Source organism: Crocuta crocuta, unplaced genomic scaffold (assembly GCF_008692635.1).
Source record: "Crocuta crocuta isolate KB4526 unplaced genomic scaffold, BGI_CrCroc_1.0 scaffold323, whole genome shotgun sequence".
Classification (NCBI taxonomy): Eukaryota; Metazoa; Chordata; class Mammalia; order Carnivora; family Hyaenidae; genus Crocuta; species Crocuta crocuta.
In genome coordinates, this window is record NW_027536465.1 from 3,169,549 (window position 1) to 3,186,407 (window position 16,859).

At 48.5% G+C, this 16,859-nt stretch overlaps 1 protein-coding gene across 5 annotated transcripts in view; it reads right to left on the reverse strand.

The window, feature by feature from the left end:
* Window positions 1–834: 834 nt before the first annotated feature.
* Window positions 835–16,859, reverse strand: part of CPSF7 (cleavage and polyadenylation specific factor 7) — a 22,199-nt gene continuing 6,174 nt past the window's right edge. The window contains exons 2-10 of one of the 5 annotated variants that reach the window (XR_013331260.1): window positions 15,979–16,197; window positions 15,042–15,145; window positions 14,492–14,664; window positions 11,319–11,733; window positions 10,698–10,816; window positions 8,357–8,525; window positions 7,543–7,710; window positions 1,785–2,832; window positions 835–1,692 (exon numbers count right to left, since the gene is read on the reverse strand). Coding sequence is in view for 4 of the 5 variants with exons in the window: in XM_077748729.1 (XP_077604855.1) it covers window positions 7,548–7,710; window positions 8,357–8,525; window positions 10,698–10,816; window positions 11,319–11,733; window positions 14,492–14,664; window positions 15,042–15,145; window positions 15,979–16,197 (1,362 nt within the window). In the remaining variant the exon portion in view is untranslated. Of the gene's footprint in view, window positions 3,275–7,542; window positions 7,711–8,356; window positions 8,526–10,697; window positions 10,817–11,318; window positions 11,734–14,491; window positions 14,665–15,041; window positions 15,146–15,978; window positions 16,198–16,859 lie in introns of all 5 variants that reach the window. The other 4 variants (XM_077748729.1, XM_077748732.1, XM_077748731.1 and 1 more) reach the window with 4 other exon arrangements.

Consider the following 16,859-nt stretch of genomic DNA (forward strand, 5'->3'; position numbering starts at 1 on the left):
GAGGCAGAACTCACCTGCAGTAATCACTCCTCTGTCCCTCACGCCGCTTCTGGTCACAGAGCTTCTGGGGCGCTCCCTCCCCCTGCCAAGCGTTTTGTCCTTAAGGCCCCCTCGCCTGTGCCTGTCCCAGTACTCATTCTCTGTCACCGGGTATCTGGTTCATCTTTTTATACACGTAACTCTCCTCTTGCTCACCTGGCTTTTTAACTAGCTGGCTCACTCACAACACTTTGCTGAACTTTCCAAATGTGTGCTTCCCGATGTTGAGACAGCAGTTCAGTTTCCAAAACACGGTCACATTTGTTATCTCTGAGTCTCACAACACTGCCGTGCGGAAGGCAGGACAGACATTCTCAGCTCACAGACAGGGCAGGCTCTGCTGCTGCCGACAGCCAGGTAAACAGACAGGGCGCAGGGACTGGCAGGCAGCAGCACGCTTCCCAACTCCGGGCTGAGGGGTCCTCCCTCCCTGAGCCTGAGAATGTCAGAACATTCTCCTTGCTCCGAGAATGAACCGTAGGAATCTTGAAGGATACGGGACTTGGAATGTTTCTTTCCCGAGTTTAGATGGCTAAGGGAGAAAGCGGAGCCTCAAGGGGCACTTGCAGAGATTTGCACTCAAGGCCTCCTAGGTGCGCCACGGCACCCGCGGGCCCACCAGGCAACTCCAGCCGAAGGCTCTGGGCCCCTCTACCGCCCCAGACTCTCCATCAGCCCAGCCCACGCCCCAGACACCTCAACAAATCTATTCAATGCAGAATCCATAAAACAGCTCACACCCCATTTATTATTTAAAAATACTTTGTTACAAAAGGAAAAAAATACAATGCAGTATAAAAGATTGACAGCGTCATCAAGTTTATTACACAATTTTCAACCTATCAGAAAGACAAACAAATCACCGACAACAGGGGGACGGGGCCTTGGCCTTTTTGAGGGCTGGGTTTTTTTTGTTTTCCTTTCGCTATCAGGAAATAAAACTAAAATTTGTGTCATTGAGTAAAAACAAAACAAAAATGGGGAGAAAAAAATTCTCCGGGTAAACGGCTTTTCTGGTACTCTATGTATTTTCTTCCTTAAACTGTCACCTTACTTGGTTTTCTCTACATTTTAAAAAGACACCCGGAGCTGCTCTTGAGGATAAGCACATCACTTAACACTTGGCCAGCTGGGCGGGGGGCCGTGTTCCGAAGTGGAGGTGGGGACGGGGTTGGGGGACAGGGGGGAAAGAAGCTACACCCTGTAGCCTCTGTCCCAAGGGAATGTGCCTCTCCAACCCTGGGGGGGCCCCTCACTGACTGACTGAGGGCTATGTCAGAAACGTGCAGGGAACAGAGGAAGGGTTCAGTCCCACTCAGTCTCTCCCCTCTGAGCCGGAAGGGTCTCCAGTGACCCTACATCTCCCACGCCACGTCTCGTCTCCTGCTAGATGTCACGTGCCCTTTAACGCGTGCAGAAGCCACATCCATCGCCCCATGGGCACCGCAGGACCCTGCTGCCGCCTCTGCCTTCAGCAGGAAGCACATCACAACTTAGATGTTAATGGGAAAAGCAATTCCATTTGCCTGTGTAGACAATGGCCCCCAGAGTGGTGCTCCTTAGAACTCTGAGCTGAACTCATTCAAGTCAGGCTCCACTTCTTCCTTGCTCCCCATCAGAGGCAGGAAGTACCTCCACGTAGAGCGATGGGAGCTATGAAGAGTCAAAAGGTGGAAAGACACCGCATTTGTGACTTTACCTGCCTACTAGTGCCAGGTTATCCCACAATAAGAAAAGGTATGTACCTGGAGGATGTAAGCCCATGCTCACATTGAACCTGAAAAAAGAAAAGCCTAGGGCAGTAGGCTATCTCCCACCCAGCCTGCCTCCTCTCCCGCTCCTCCTGGTACTTCCCAAGGGTTCTTCAGTGCTGAGGTCCGATGTCCCCATCTCCCAGTGGCAGTATCTTCCTCTAAAACAAGGAAGCAGCCTTCTTGGGGGAGGGGCTCCACGTGTGAAATGGAAAAGCCCCAGGAAAGGGAACACCTAGAACAGCTGGTTATTGCAAGAGGCAACCGAGCACGAAGCTGCAGCGGGTGGTAGGTGGTGCTGCCAGGCTCCCCGGCAGAAAGCAACCTCAGGGGCCTTCTCAGCTTCGGAGGGGCGAGTCTGCTGCGGCGGCTGTGCAGCAGGGAGCTGGAAAGGTTCAGCCCTCTGGGAGGTCAGGGAAACCAACCGCCAATAGGTAAGAGGGAAAAGCAAGAACGGGGGAAGCTTTTCAGAATGGAATTTCTGTTCTCAGGGTCCCTCTCAAAGGGCTGGGAAGGTAAGGAGTTAAACAAAGAAGTGGTATGTTAGCAGGGGGTTTGGACCCTCTCGGCCCCATCACACCTAGTGCGGAGGGCAGGGCCCTGGGCATATTTTGGCGCACCCAGTCACTCCTGGATCCTGCATGGAGGATCCTGCATGGAGGACCCGTTTTCTCTGGGAAGAAAGTTTTCCCATCAGCCTCACCACTGAACTACTCCTGGAGAATCAGAAACTCATTCCTTTCCTTGGACAAAGCACCGTTCTCTATGGAGACCAGGGGCCTGGACACGCTTTCTTCCTGTCTGCCACCCCTCCCAACCACACGAAGTCTTAGGTTCGTCCCCTGACAAACAGGAGGCGTGGGGCTGGGAGGGCTGCCAGGCAACCGTCAATCCTGTCGGGCAGAGGGCACTCCCTGGGTGTCGGAAGGGGGGGTCGGGGCTTGGAGGGAAGGGGAAGGGTGGAGTGGCCTCCGTCCTTTAGTCCTGATCAAGGTGAGGAGATGCAAGTCCGTTAAAAAAACATTTGCTTCCAACCAGACTCCTGCAATGAGAACATCAGAAGAAAAGAAAGAAAACACAAGTTAGAGGTTACTTTCTGAATGATGGGCAGCTATGAATGACACTGGCATTTTTCTCAAGCTAGCACATACGAAGTAGTGCGTCTATGCAGACAGAGTACAAGCCGGGGAGAGTGAAAGCAAGCAGGCAGGACTGGGGGCACCCGGCACTGTGCGCAGTGGGGGACAGGCTGCGGGAGCTATGGTGAGTATGGAGAAAAAGCAGGCGCATCTCACTTTGAGGTTAGGGGGAAACAGACAATGAAAAGAGCTCTCACGGTCTGATTGAAAGGAGGCTTTGGCTGGAAAAGTATGGAAACTACATTTCAAGAAAAGTTGCTCTAAGAGAACATGGGGAGTTTAAATACTGTTTCAGGAACTCTATTTTAAGCAAGTCCTAGCTTACCTTAGGGGAGGGGAAAACACCTGGAAACGGGAGGCACGACGGTTAAGAAAACAAACGGGTACACGACCAAAACCACCGACCCCAAACACCCAGGAGGCCCTGCCGGGGAGCACACACTTACACAGGAGACGCCTATACTTTTCTTTTAAAGAAGCCCTTTTCAAAACAGATTCCAAACAGTGTCCTTACGAGTACATGTGTGGGCACACGCGCGCCAAGAGCCAGGGATGTTCTAAGCTGTACTAAAAAGGATTTTAAGTCTTTACCCAGATGACAGCTCTGAGTGAGGGACCAAGCAGCACCCTAATGCCAAGCAAGAGTGACCTGGCCCGGCCCGGACAGAAAGCAAGGACTGGAAGTAAGAGCCGGTAGTCACCACCACGAAACCCAACAGCACAAGTAAGAACTTCTGGCCAACAGTGAGGCTCTGCTAAGCCCCTTGCCACATCGCTACCAGACATAAGGTCCCTACTATTTTCAACTCTGGTTCCAATGTTGCAGTCCCAGTAAGCGGGGGGTGGCAGCATCAATCTGACCATATAAGATAGAATTGATAACAGGAAAAAGGGAGATTACATTCAGGCGTAGGATTTCTACTAATGGCCAAACTAGCAACACAGCCTCCACACACATGCCGCTCTCTACGGACGGACTTCTGTAGCCTGGAGGAGCCATCCGAGAAAAACACACCCACCAGCTACCTGATCCTTCTAACTCGGAAATGGCACCATTTCGGCTCTGGATCTTCAGAATCTGTTACAGAAGCCTCTGCCTTCCAGCTTCTCTAAATACCTTTGTTGCCAGGTGCTTGTCTCATTTTCTATATGGGGAAACGGAAGCCCTCAGTGCCTTCTCCATTTCTCTCTATTTGGGTTTCTGAATCTCTGCATTGGATCAAAATTGAACAGAATGTTTAGTTTTCACTGGACCAGGAGGATGGGAATGAGGTGAGAATGACCATCTTAACTAGGATAATATCCCCAAATAATGAGCCAGCAGCCAAGAGCTACAGAAGTTGAAGCCAAAGCCATAGATTACCTAGAATATCCTCAAATTCCAAAGCATAAACCTGTATACACCCAGAGAGACGTAATTTGGAAACTGTCCCTACAAAACACAACACAAAGGATAACTAGTACGTCAGGAGACCTAAACTGTCGCACCCAATTCTTCACGGTCATGGTTACATTTGCTGGTAATGTTTGGATGCAGGCAGAAGCCAACGTGGGCCCATCCTGAGGAAGGGTGGAGAAAAGAGGCCGCTGTTGTATTACTGCCTCCAGACAGAACACACCGTCTGCTCTCAGGGAGCACCTGCCTACACAATATAAACACTATTCTTTTCTAACTAAAAGGGGTTGTACACAGAACTTGCAAGGTTCTCCACATAAATGGGCCCATGTACATCTCCCCAGCATGAGGTCTCCTAGGTCACAACTTGGTGACTGCAGACAGAATGAAGAGTCCTTAGGATGAGGATGTGAGAAATCGACATTTCTGGGGTGTCTCAATCAGTTCTTTGGACTAGTTATCCGGATGGAATAACTAACATATCTAAAGGGTAAAAAAATGGGGAACTAGACAACTCATCTCGGAGTTCCTTTTCCTCATCCTGTCATAGGCCTGCACCAGCCATGACCGTTTTCTGGGTACCGGGTTACAGGATTCTTCAGTTCTCCACGCTGAATCTCCCTCACAATGGAAGAAACGGTCCTATTTTACAGGTGGAGGAAATAACAAAATGACAGCCAACGTCTCAGGTTCAGATGTTCAATCCTCAAAGTACTAATTGTCAGTGGATCTCACAAGTTGTCTATCAAATGGCTATGAAAAGCAAAGCCACCAGGAATGGTGACATGCAGTGACATGTTCTAACTGCTAAACTGAATGCAGCCCGAGACTACAATCCGTGCTCTGCACTGACAAGTACCTCCCTGGTCACTATTCTCCTGTCTCCACTCCGAGGACCTACGCTGTGAGCAGCAGGACTGGGGAAGGGGGGACACTGGACCCACAGCAACCCTAGCAACTGTGCTAGCTCCACAACAGGGGAAGGGAGACGCTGCCGCTGCCACAGAAGGGATAAGACAGGGACAAAGGCCTACCCAAATGCCTACTCTCCTGCTCACCCCGAGACCAAATCAGCCAAGAGCTATCAATGAGCTCCACCTCCCCTAGAGTCTGCTTTTCTAGAAGATATAGGGGCACCTCCCCAAACTCAACCTGTTGCAAAATCCAGAAAGAAGTATCTGGAACCCACAGGCTAACTATTGATTTTATGTGGACTACCTTAGATTTCAGTGATCTTAAGCACTCTAAAATTTTGTGGAATAAATGAGTGGTTTAAAAACAGAGAAGGAGAGGCGCCTGGGTGGCTCAGTCGCTTAAGTGTCTGGCTTCTGCTCAGGTCCTGATATCCTGATATCACTGTTCATGAGCTCAAGCCTCGCATCGGGCTGTCTGCTGTCAGTGCAGAGCCCACTTCAGATCCTGTTGCCCTCTCTCCCCTCAAAAATAAAACTAAAAAAGAAAGAAAGCTGTTAAAAAGTTTGTTAACTTTTCATTTTCCCACTTATTTGACTCCTACAAAAGAAGACTGAAAAGAATTTCCGGCTACAATTGTTTAAATTAATGGCAGAGAATGAATGCCAAACAGCAAAGTAGAGGCAGCAACCAAACATAATGGAACTCCTTTCTTCTCAGCGGGTCGTCAGGAGGTCAAGCACCACAGTTTCTGACTGTCTACAGTCCCGCCGCTGCCTGTGAAGTGTAGGCCCTCTCAGGTAGCGGGGGGGCCTTCTTTCCCCTTCTTCATCCAGTCCTCCAGCCAGCCAACCGGAGACCACTACAGAGAACCTCTACAGAGAGCCACTCTGAATCCTCACCCCCCCTCTTCAGTTACCATTACGTCAGACCAACCAAACTGGCCAAAAAACACCAGGATACCTTCAGAACACATTTGATGTGAAACCACAATGCTGAGGACCCCCCGCCCCCATCATCTGGGTCACTCAGTAGCCTCCAGGAACCACAAACAGACCACCATCCCAGCCAGAGTCTAGACTACTAAAGGTCTCCACAGAAATAGAATGAACCACCACTCCTGCTTACAGACTAGAAACAATCTTTGCTGGAAGTTTCTTTCAGTTGGGACTGCTAAGCTGGTGGATGTAACTGGGAACTGTGGGGCTGTTGTCGCCCCCGCCCCCGAGGTCTGAGAATGAAGACCGAGAAAAAGCAGCGTTGAGTGATGCGGAGGGATTAAGTCCTGAGGCCACAGCCGAGCCCCTGGACCCAGCCTGCCCTAACTCAGCTTCTCCGTTACCTGGGTTACAAAGTTCCCCCCACAACTCTTCTGCTTTTGCTTTGCTTAAAAAAAAAAAAAAAAAAGATATGACTGTCAATGTTTCTCCCCCAAAACAAATGTATCCTTCCATTGAAGTATCCTCCACACAGTCTCTACATTATTAAATATGATTTTTTTAGACCAGCTTTCTCCTGACTAAAGTATCCTGAGTTTCACAATCTTTTTAATAGATGTTAATTCTTAAAATCATTAACGCCGTGCCTTCTGAAAACTAAGAAGGCAATGATCTTACTTTTGGTCTCGGTCAGTTCTCCTGATGTGTTACTTGCGAGTCGGGCGGGGGCCAGATGGGGCTATGGTCTACTGAACACCTGGCACGGAACAGGTACTACGTGTGCGAAGTGCTCTACACGGCCTGTCTCACTGAAGTCAGCAATTCGGCGAGACGGCTATTTTTGCTATCTTAGTTTACAAATAAGGAAACTGAAGAACAAAATACCAAGGCCCACAGGGGAGCCCGGGTGGCTCAAGTGGTTAAGTGTCCTGTTAAATGTCTTGGTTTCAGCTCAGGGCAGATCAAGCCCCCTGCTGGGCTCTCCACCAAGTGCACAGCCTGCTCGGGATTCTCTCTCTCACCGCCCCCCCCCCCCAAAATAAATAAACTTAAAAACACCACCAACACCAACACCAAAGCAATACGGCCTGCAGACACTGTGCTCTTAGCCCAGACACCACGTGGTCTCTCTGGTGCCAGCCTAAGGCAGACAAGACCCAAACGAAACCAGCACAATCTCGGGTCCGTTTCGGGGTGAGTCTTCTCCAAATGAGCCTGAAACCTGCCCTCCTCAACTTCTGGTCGCCCAAGTCAAAAGTCCTCCCTTCCCCTTTATTTGCTTTAAAGAGAGAGCGCAGAATCTTCGCCATCAGCGTTTTCCCTTCCACACAAGGCGCCCTGCAGCCGGGACCGGGGCCTCGTCCCACCTTTCTCAGTGGTGCCGGTCCCGCTCTCGATCCCGGTGCCGCTCGTGCTCCCGGTTCCTCTCCTGGAAATAATCATCATGTCGATCTTCGTTATGAAGCAGGTCCCGATGCCTCCGGCTGCTCTCCCGGGACCGGCTGGGTGACCTCTCTCGGGACCGATGTCTTTTCCTATTAGAAAGATCCTTCAGCCTCGCTCAGAGGACCTACCACATGCCTTCCAAGAGTGTTGTGTTTCGGTGTCTTCCAGTATTTGTCTGAACCACTTTTCTAGCATGGGCCCAGTGTCTGAGGATTTAGCTCTTTGAGGACTCGTCTTTTGTAGGGAAACAGGGAACAGTCAAATTTGTTGAGATCTTACGAATGTATCAGGCACAGCGCTAAGAGCTTTACGTGCTTCTCTCACCTCCTCTTTACAACAGGTCTGTACAAGCATCACTACTGTCCCTTTTTTAAAAATTAGAAAGATGAGGTTTGGAAAGTCAAGTAACTTCCACACTCAAACTCACACAGGTACTCAGGAGCAGAGCTGGGATTCAAACCCAAGCATGCATGGCTTCAAAGCCCATGTTCTTAACTACGCCAGTCTATCTTTCATCCTAAATAGCCCACTGCCTCACCCAACACAGATTCCAGATATTACGTCATCTGTCGATGCAGATGTTTGACTAACTCCTTCCCCGTAAGGACATTAGGGCCAGGTCTGCTCTTTCAACCACGGCCTTGCCAGACCCCCTGGGCTCTTCTCCTCCCCCTGCCAATCCCTGGAAGAGTGCTGCTCAGGGCTGGGAGGCCGCGGAAGCAACCAACAACTCACCTGGATGAGCTCCCGCTGGCACCCACACTGTAGGACTTGGCTTCAATGCCATGAAGACAGTCCTTAAGAGAGGAGATGAGGACACGGCAACGCTCATCATTGGCGACCCGGGACTGTTTGATAACAGCAATGGCTGTGAGCAGCGTCTCAATCGCGTCACTGTAATCCCCTGACAGGGGACGGATGGGAAAGGCCAAGGATGAGCAGAGGCAGTAGACTATCGGGACCAAAAGGAGAACTCAGGACACAAACCAAGAGTAACCAGCTGTCCCACGGAACGAGGGGAAAGTGGACGGGGCAGAAGTGGCAGGCATAAAACTGGATGGCACTGTTCTAATGGTCTGGAACAGACGGACATTCTCAGATGTTGCTAGTGGACGGACAAACCGGTGCGTGGTTGTCTGAGGGCAACCGGACGATACCCATTAAAATAAACAACGTGCATACTTTTTGATCTAGCAATTCTAAAAATGTTCTACTTCTGTTCACAAGTATGTATACTCAACAACAATATATGTTTCAGCATTATTTTGTCAAAGAACTAGACACTACTTCAGTAGAGTCTGGCTATGTAAGTTATAGGACACTGGCTAAATGGAATACTACACAGTTGTTAAAAAGCACGAGATAAATCTAGATAAACAAAATAATCTACATAAAGCGCTTAGCACAGTGCCAGGCACACAGTAAGGGCTCAATAAATGTTAGGTATTATTACATACTGGTAGATGTCTAAAATATATTAATTTTTAAGAAGTTGCAAAACAGTATTCCGTTTTTGTAAAAATAAAAATTACATGTACGTTGTCCTACACACACACAAAACAATCTGAAGGACAATGAACTGTAGAAGATGGTCTTCGTGGCAGGCCTTGTATAGGGAGCTTTCATTTATTAACAGTGCACGTTTCTAAGTCTCAATTATTTTAAATCTATAATCAGATGTGTGTACGCATACACGTAACATGTATCTAACGCTTCTATACACAGAGTGTGTGTGTGTATTTTTAGCTTATGTTGCCATCAAGAACTCGCCCCTTCATTCCCCAAATGGGAGCAATGCCTGGCTCAGGGATAGTGGTCACGGGCTGGGTGCTTGCACAACGCTTTTCCAAGCTCAGTCAAGTGCCTTACAGACAGAAGGTAATGCAAGGAAAGCATGAAACCAGACAGGGGTCCAGTGAGGAGGACTGGGGGCTTCCTCTGTGCAAGGCAATAAGAACAGAACAGAAGCTGAGGAGGAACTGTGATTCTGTAGAGGTCCAGGCACACCAGGCTGTCAACTCTACCGGGGTGGGGAATTTTTGCTTATTTTGTAGGCATTCAATAAGTATTTGTGGTTTGAATGACTGGAATGAGAACAACAAAAAGGGAGGGAGATAAAATTTCAGTTATTGATCATCTCAAAGTGAAAGAGTTGGTAAGGAAGAACAATGATTATTTCCCTTAGGCTCCTCTGTATATCTGACCTGCTACAATGAGCACCGATTACTTCCTAATTAAAAATCATTCAGATGTCCATGAATGTTTTCTCGAGGAAAAAAAAGGAAATATATGTATTTCCTGTCTTTAACCTACTCGGTGGATTCAAATTCTGCAGCCACAGATGAGAAGTTACGGAAAACAGATGACAATATTTACTGTCAACTTATTTCTTAGGAGGCCTGACAGCCTACATTACGTCAATGAGGGAAGCTCACAAGAAGGAAGTCAATATGACTAACAGCGTAACGTGAATCCCAGACCAGGAGCCTATGAAGAACCAGATTCCATGCCCGGGGCCCTCAGAGACACAGCTTCTGGTTCTGCCCAGACTGTTGACAGAGGGCTATGTCAGCCATTACAGCAAACTATGTCTTACGATGACACCCAGCAGACCTGCTCCTTTCTAGGATAGGTACGTGCAGGCCACCAGTTCTGCCCAGACCCCCAGATATAATGAGATTCCGTATCAAACCCACCCAGTTGGGGCATCAGTCCTAAAACCCCGGGGTCTACACTCGGCATTACACAGACACTAGGTCCCCGATCAACCACTGAGATCTCCACGAAGACAGGAATTTCATTCTACAACAAATACTGTGATGAGATATCATCAGTTATTTATAATCCGGGCATGAAGTTGGTTTCCGTGGGGCAGGTTTAGATACAGGCTCGATAATAAGACCCGCGGAACGTCCGCAAAGCCACAAAATCAGGTTATGCGCTGCTCCTCACAGGGCGCTGCTCCTGAGACTAACAGTGCTCCAACTTCATGTTATCGAACCTCCTGCCAACGGAAATGACAAAACACGGGGAAACCAAAGGGAAGGAGAAGACAGCAAAGGTATGGCTGGGTTACCTGCACTGGCTCCAGACACCGCTTTGGAAATGGCACTGCTGGAAATCGCTCTATTTCGCTTCATGATCTCTTCGAACTCTGCTTCGCTCACTGTGGAGGGCGGAGGGCCCGGGTCTCGGCTGCACAGAAACAACATTTCTGACTGCCTGCACCACTTATCAGCTTCACCATACTCTTCAGAACAGTGGCGCTTCATCGTGCTCTCCTACAGAAGGTCTTAAATGGTTCTCAGCCTGTTCATGTTTTCTGTGTTCACATTCTCTTCAAGGACAGGACTGACATCCTATTCTTTTGTCATTCTGGCATGACCCAATAGAGCTAGGCATTCACAGCGTCCCTAACAGCCACCTACGGCACTCAATTTAATCAAGCTCCTTAAAAAGGGACGTGAAAGGCACCATTTGGGTCAAGAGACTAAGATGCAAACAAAACACCAAATAAAAAACGTTACCTAACAGACGGTTAACTATTTCCCAGGACTCGACACTGTGACAACAGAGTTTCCACAAGGGAAAATAAGAATTCACGCTCACTTACTCCCTTAGGGAGAACAAAATGCTTAACACATGGTCTACCCTACTATAGCTGGCTCAGATTAGAAAGGAACAAGACCGTCCTTACCTGCCATGGTGGTTATAGGGTGCTGAGGCCTTCATGTAAGTATCTGGTGGAGGCCCCACTGTAGCACTTGGTGGGGGGAAGAAGGCTGGATTGAGGTGAAGGGCAGGTGGGATGGCCCCAGGGGGAGGTACAGCCAGATGAGGAGGTAATCGAGGAGGAGGGGGCATGAGATGCTGGTAGTGGATGCCAGGAGGAGGAGGAGGGACCCCAAAGCTTGAGGAGAGAGGAGGTGGGGGTGGAATTGGGGGTGGGGGCAGACCCATCAGGGGGAGGGCTGAAGGAGGGCGATTGAAGTAGGGCAGCACACTGGGGGGCTTATCCACACGGGCAGATGAGGGTACAAGGTTCTCAGAGGGTGTGGCCCGTCCATCGGCAGAATCACTAGAATCCCGGGAATGGGCCCGTGGAGGTATTCCTGTGAAGCAAAACAGATCTAACGTTACTGCCCAGGCTTCACACGTACTCACGGGACCAGCTCATCCTTCAGCAAGAGTCCTCGGACACCATACTGAGAAAGGCGAGAGGCAGCTGAGAAAGAAGGTAAAATTATCTACTCGCTTTCCTTTGGCCTCAGGAAAAAAGGCAAGTTAGTTAAGTCATAAACCCAGAAAGCATCATCACTTTAATTCTGTTATGTCAAAGAACGCTCTTTATCTAGAACTCGGTGCTTTACACTTAGTTTATCCTTAGACTTGTTTTCGATTTCTAAATGCAGGATCCTAACTAACCCATGAGAGAACAACACTGTTCAAGTATGTTTGTTACCGTTCAGTTGGATTCAAGCAGATGTGAAATCCCATGTGCCCGATTAAGAGTTCAGGGCCTCTCTCCCTTACCAGTGCTAGCTGACCTGAGACTACTATGCTAATATGTACTTCGAGTTTTCTCTTTGCCATGGCACTAGGGCCAGGGAATTTGGGAGAAGGGCAGGGGCTAGGTATCCACATATTAAAACTGGCCACCGGGATGGGGAACAACCATACACCACAGAAGACTTGGAGGTCAAGTTGAGAGGTAGGGACAAAATGGGAGGTAAGCCAAGATACGACATCCACAGAAGAGCAGGAGGCACAAAGCTGAGAGCAGGGACTCCTAGCAAAAGCTCAGTGAAAGACCAGCCTCATATCTGGGGCACTCCCGCTATATTTCAATGGCCTAAACGTTGTACCCCACGGGGCAGCCTGCCAGGGAACGTCACCATAGCACCTTGGTATGGTGTCGTGCACAACAGGGACTCAAACATGCTTGTATACAGCTGGGAATGTGGCTGTGCACTGTCAAGCCCCTTGGTTACACTTGTTCACGCTCTGATTTAATAGTTTCCAAGCCTGGTTCATGTGGAATCGAACAGAACGTGACCAAATGGCCTTAAAGGCCATGCTTGGAGGCAGAGGTGCCATTAGCAGTCAAAAGGGGGAAGACAGGAGAGTGCTCCTTAAACTGACACTTGCTGGTTCACACATGGGGGGGCGGGGTTCCGTCATCCAGCAACCCCCGAGCTTTCTTCGCTGGGGCGTATCGCCAGTGACTGAGCTTCTCGTGTCTCAAACATGTGGCAGCCGGTCTCTTCCCGGAGTTCTCTCAGACCAAAGAAACAGGTGTTGGCAAGTGTGATCCTCAAAGGCAGCTATCTTCTCAGCTACCGTTCCCACCTCTACAAGGTTCTGTTTTGTATCAGTGGCTACAACCCCAAGAGCAGCAACTGTTTTTATGCAGGGGAAGGCCACTGGCTGCACTCAGTGAATGAACAGAGCCCAAGTCTGTCAACATGACAGAGCAGACTACCACCACTCAGTCACTACCATCATTTCCGCAAAGAATGGGAACACTGAGTAGACAGCCAAGTGGAGGTAGGGACGTCATCCCTAAGCAACTGTAAATTAGTGCATCTTAGGGATATCAGAAGAGGGCTGAATCACACAAAGATTCTGAAAGAGAGGAACTTGAAAATTGAAATTGTCAAGGAAGAAAAGTGTGTGCCTTTTAACCCAGAGCAATGGGAGCTCACACTACACCCATCTAGGCTCTCAAACTAGTTAAAAGAACAGTTTTTCCCATGCAAGAGAGAAGTGGCCAGATTTCCACCTTCAATCAGTCAATACAAGGCGCTAGAGCAGCACCTATGAAATGACAGAATGTAGGCGATGAGTCTGTCCCCCCCACCCGTCTGCCCCCGCTGTCAGGAAAGAAAAGTAAAGGCAGTTGGCTGCTTCAGGTGGGGCCTTGGGGGGTGGCTGCACCTTGTGAGGTCAGGACAATCCAAGGTCTGGTCCTCGGGTTTCGCAGGTTCAGACACTTGATTTTAATAGTACACCCAGGGGTGATTGTACCCTAGGAAACTGATTCACGCTAACCAAACTCACAAGAGACTGATTCATAAACCAGAATGCCAATTTATTAATTTACAATGAGAAATAGAACTGCCAAGCAGACTGGAATACTTGTGTCGGCTGGTCAGCGCATTCTCTTCCCAGTAGGAGAGCCTAGTTGGGAAACCAGATTAGTATCAGAAGGCGGCTTGGTGAGTACAGAATCAGAACAAAGGGAGTAAGGTGAACTTAAGGGACACTATCATCACGCTGAGGTAGTCTGATGAAGTTTTATCAGTGGGCAATATATGCCAAGCAGACGAAAATATCTGGTCATAGAAAGGTCACCCTCTCCCCTGCACACTGTTGGAGAAACACTGTGAAATTCTTATTCCCCAGCCCTCCTCTGGGCTGGATCCTCATAGAGCACCCTTCCAATACATGTTTATGATGAGACTATAGCCATCTTCATGTCCATTCCCTGCACATCAGGGTGGCCGCCGCTTGTTATCTTACAGAGGGCACGTGTTACGATGAAGCGCATATACTGATATTTTACACACAAACACGTAACTGAGAGTTGGCAGGAACTTTAAACATCATGTATCTTCCCAGAGAAGGGAAGAGGCCCTAAGCAGGAAAGTGACTGGCCCAAGGTCACACAATGAGTCAGTGGCAGAACCAAACTATAACCTGAACCTACCTGACTCTCAGCAATGTTCTTTCTCGTACATGGCCTCACATCTGGGTCATTAATTGACCGTGCCATCACCCACAACCCCCACCCCCACTGTAGGCAGAGCCTACACCACAGAAAACAAACCCACAAACTCGCCCCCCGTCATACAGATGGTCTCCACGTACCCCCTCTTGGGACTCGGACGCACTCACGTTTCCGAGCCTGTGCTTCAAACTGTGACAGGTTCTGCCGGGTGGCCGGCCTCACGTCCACTTTTTCTCCATTAAGAACTTTTCCCGGCAGGAGTTCCAACAATTTGTGGACAGAGTTTTCAGAGGCTACTACCACCTCAGCGTACCTTGGGGAAGAAACGTTTAAAGTGAGTGAGATCTACCAGCCAAACAAGAGAGGAACAAAGAAATACCCTTCTGCGTTTAGTGAAAACTGGTAAAGCAAAACACATCTTGCTGATACGACACAAACAAAACTACCGCCCATAAAAAGGTGTCACCCTTTAATCTTCCTATTTGGAATTAGAAATCAGCTTTCATCGCCCCTCAATGGATTGACATCGTTACACTGCAGCTAGGTCCCCATTCTATAGCAGTGTGCCCAAACCAAGGACATAACCCAGGCCAGGGGTAGGAAGGATTAAAACCCAGGGCCAAAATACAGTGTGGATCTGTTATCCTAATGGTGACAAACTCAAAGGGGCTTCTCAAATCCAGACCTCACCCTTTGGACTGGCCATTTGCTCGATTCTCTGCAAATTTCAACTCCACCACATCATAGACTCCTATAGAGCGAATAACCTGGATCAGCTGCTGGTCTGTAGTCCACTGGGGCCGGCAAGATGGAAAAGGAAGAAATGTCAAGAGCTACACCCCCGCCCCACCTAGAATGTCCCAAACCGTTTCACCAAACCTAGGCTTCTAGTCACAACCATGACCTCCCAAAGAAACCCTAAAGCCCGTCAACATTTCAATTAGTGTTAGGCTTTTCTTATTATGCTCACCCATACAGAATCCCACAATTTCCCATCCCCTCTCCAACCCCCATCTCGAGATTAATAAGAGTCAAACCTATTTTAACTTGGACTGCCATTCGGGTTGGCTGGTCATCAGTTCAAACACTGATTATCAGCAGCTTTAATTACAGACCTGACAGGCTACGGTCTGACCCGCGTCAGGAACTTCCCCCGAGTGTGTTCATTTTCTAATTCGGGCTTGCCCTCCACCAGCCCCAAAACATGTCACACAAGAACTCTTGCAGAACAACAATCACCGCCTACCCCGGAACACTAGAACTATCAAGGTCTTTGATCCCTGTCACCCATCGTTATCAAAGGACCATCGAATGACCACCAAGAGTTCAAGGTGTTCACTCTGAAATCTCATCCCACAGATGACCCTATTGGACATAAAGCCCCAGGGTCAGGGGCATTAACAAGATGGCAGAAAAAGCAACTACCCACTTAATCATTGCTTTCTTCGGCACCAGTACGTCCTCAGGATAGTTCTCTTTCAGAGATCAATCCAACCTGATCCCAGGAAAAAGAAATCCAACCCCATCAGAGCACAAAACAGTGCAACAGTGGTTTTTGAAAATGCCATCACCTCCCAGTGCTCTCCCTCCAGCCTACCCATGAACCTTCTCGGTTCCCCATGCTCACCCAGGAGAAGCTGCCCACATAGACAGCAGCTCGCCTATTACGCAGGCCGCTGTACGTGTACAGGATCGCAGGGCTCTTGTTATTGGGCTTGGGGGACGGCTCCTGGCGAACAGGAGGAGGTGGCTCAGTGCTGCTGCTTCTGTCATCTGAGGGCTGTGAGGTGGCTGTCAACACGTCATCATACAGGTCAATCTGATCTGTATTGTTGAACTCTGGGTCCTAAGAGATGAGGGGTTGGTAAAGGTGGGTTTGCAGACCTTCCACTGGGTTCATTCTAGGTCAGAATCCGTAGTCAAATACTTCATAAAATACGCATAAAAAAACTTCCTTGTCCCACTCTAGGAAACTAGGTAGGAATAATTTTCTTATAAGAGTAATATCTCGCTTATAACCATTTCGTTAAATTATGCGTGTGTAGGTTTTTCCTCTAAGACCCTGTGAGTAGCCTGCAATGCTTCCAGCGTCAGCAAGCTGTGAGAGTCAAAAGGTACATGATGATTAAACAAGCAAACTAAGAATGCATGAAGATGCACCCGCTACTGGTATCAATGAGGTCAGCCTCTAATACCACATCTAAGTCACAGTAATGAAAACGTGTTTTCAACATTTCATGATACTCCCAGAATCAAGAGTTACACAAAGCTTACTACTCTATTTAATAAGAAAGTATATTCATTTAGAAATAAAAAGCAAGGAAAAAGCATATTAAAGTGAAAACTAGAATGCAAAAAAGGACTGGAATTACTGGTTTCAACTTTTCCACTTACACAAATGATTTCGGGAAGCTCTGAAACTCACAGTATGCACTCCCGTCTTTCTACTAACCACCAAAGAAACATTAAAAAAAAAAAAAAAAAAAAAGAAAATAATACATTCTGGGC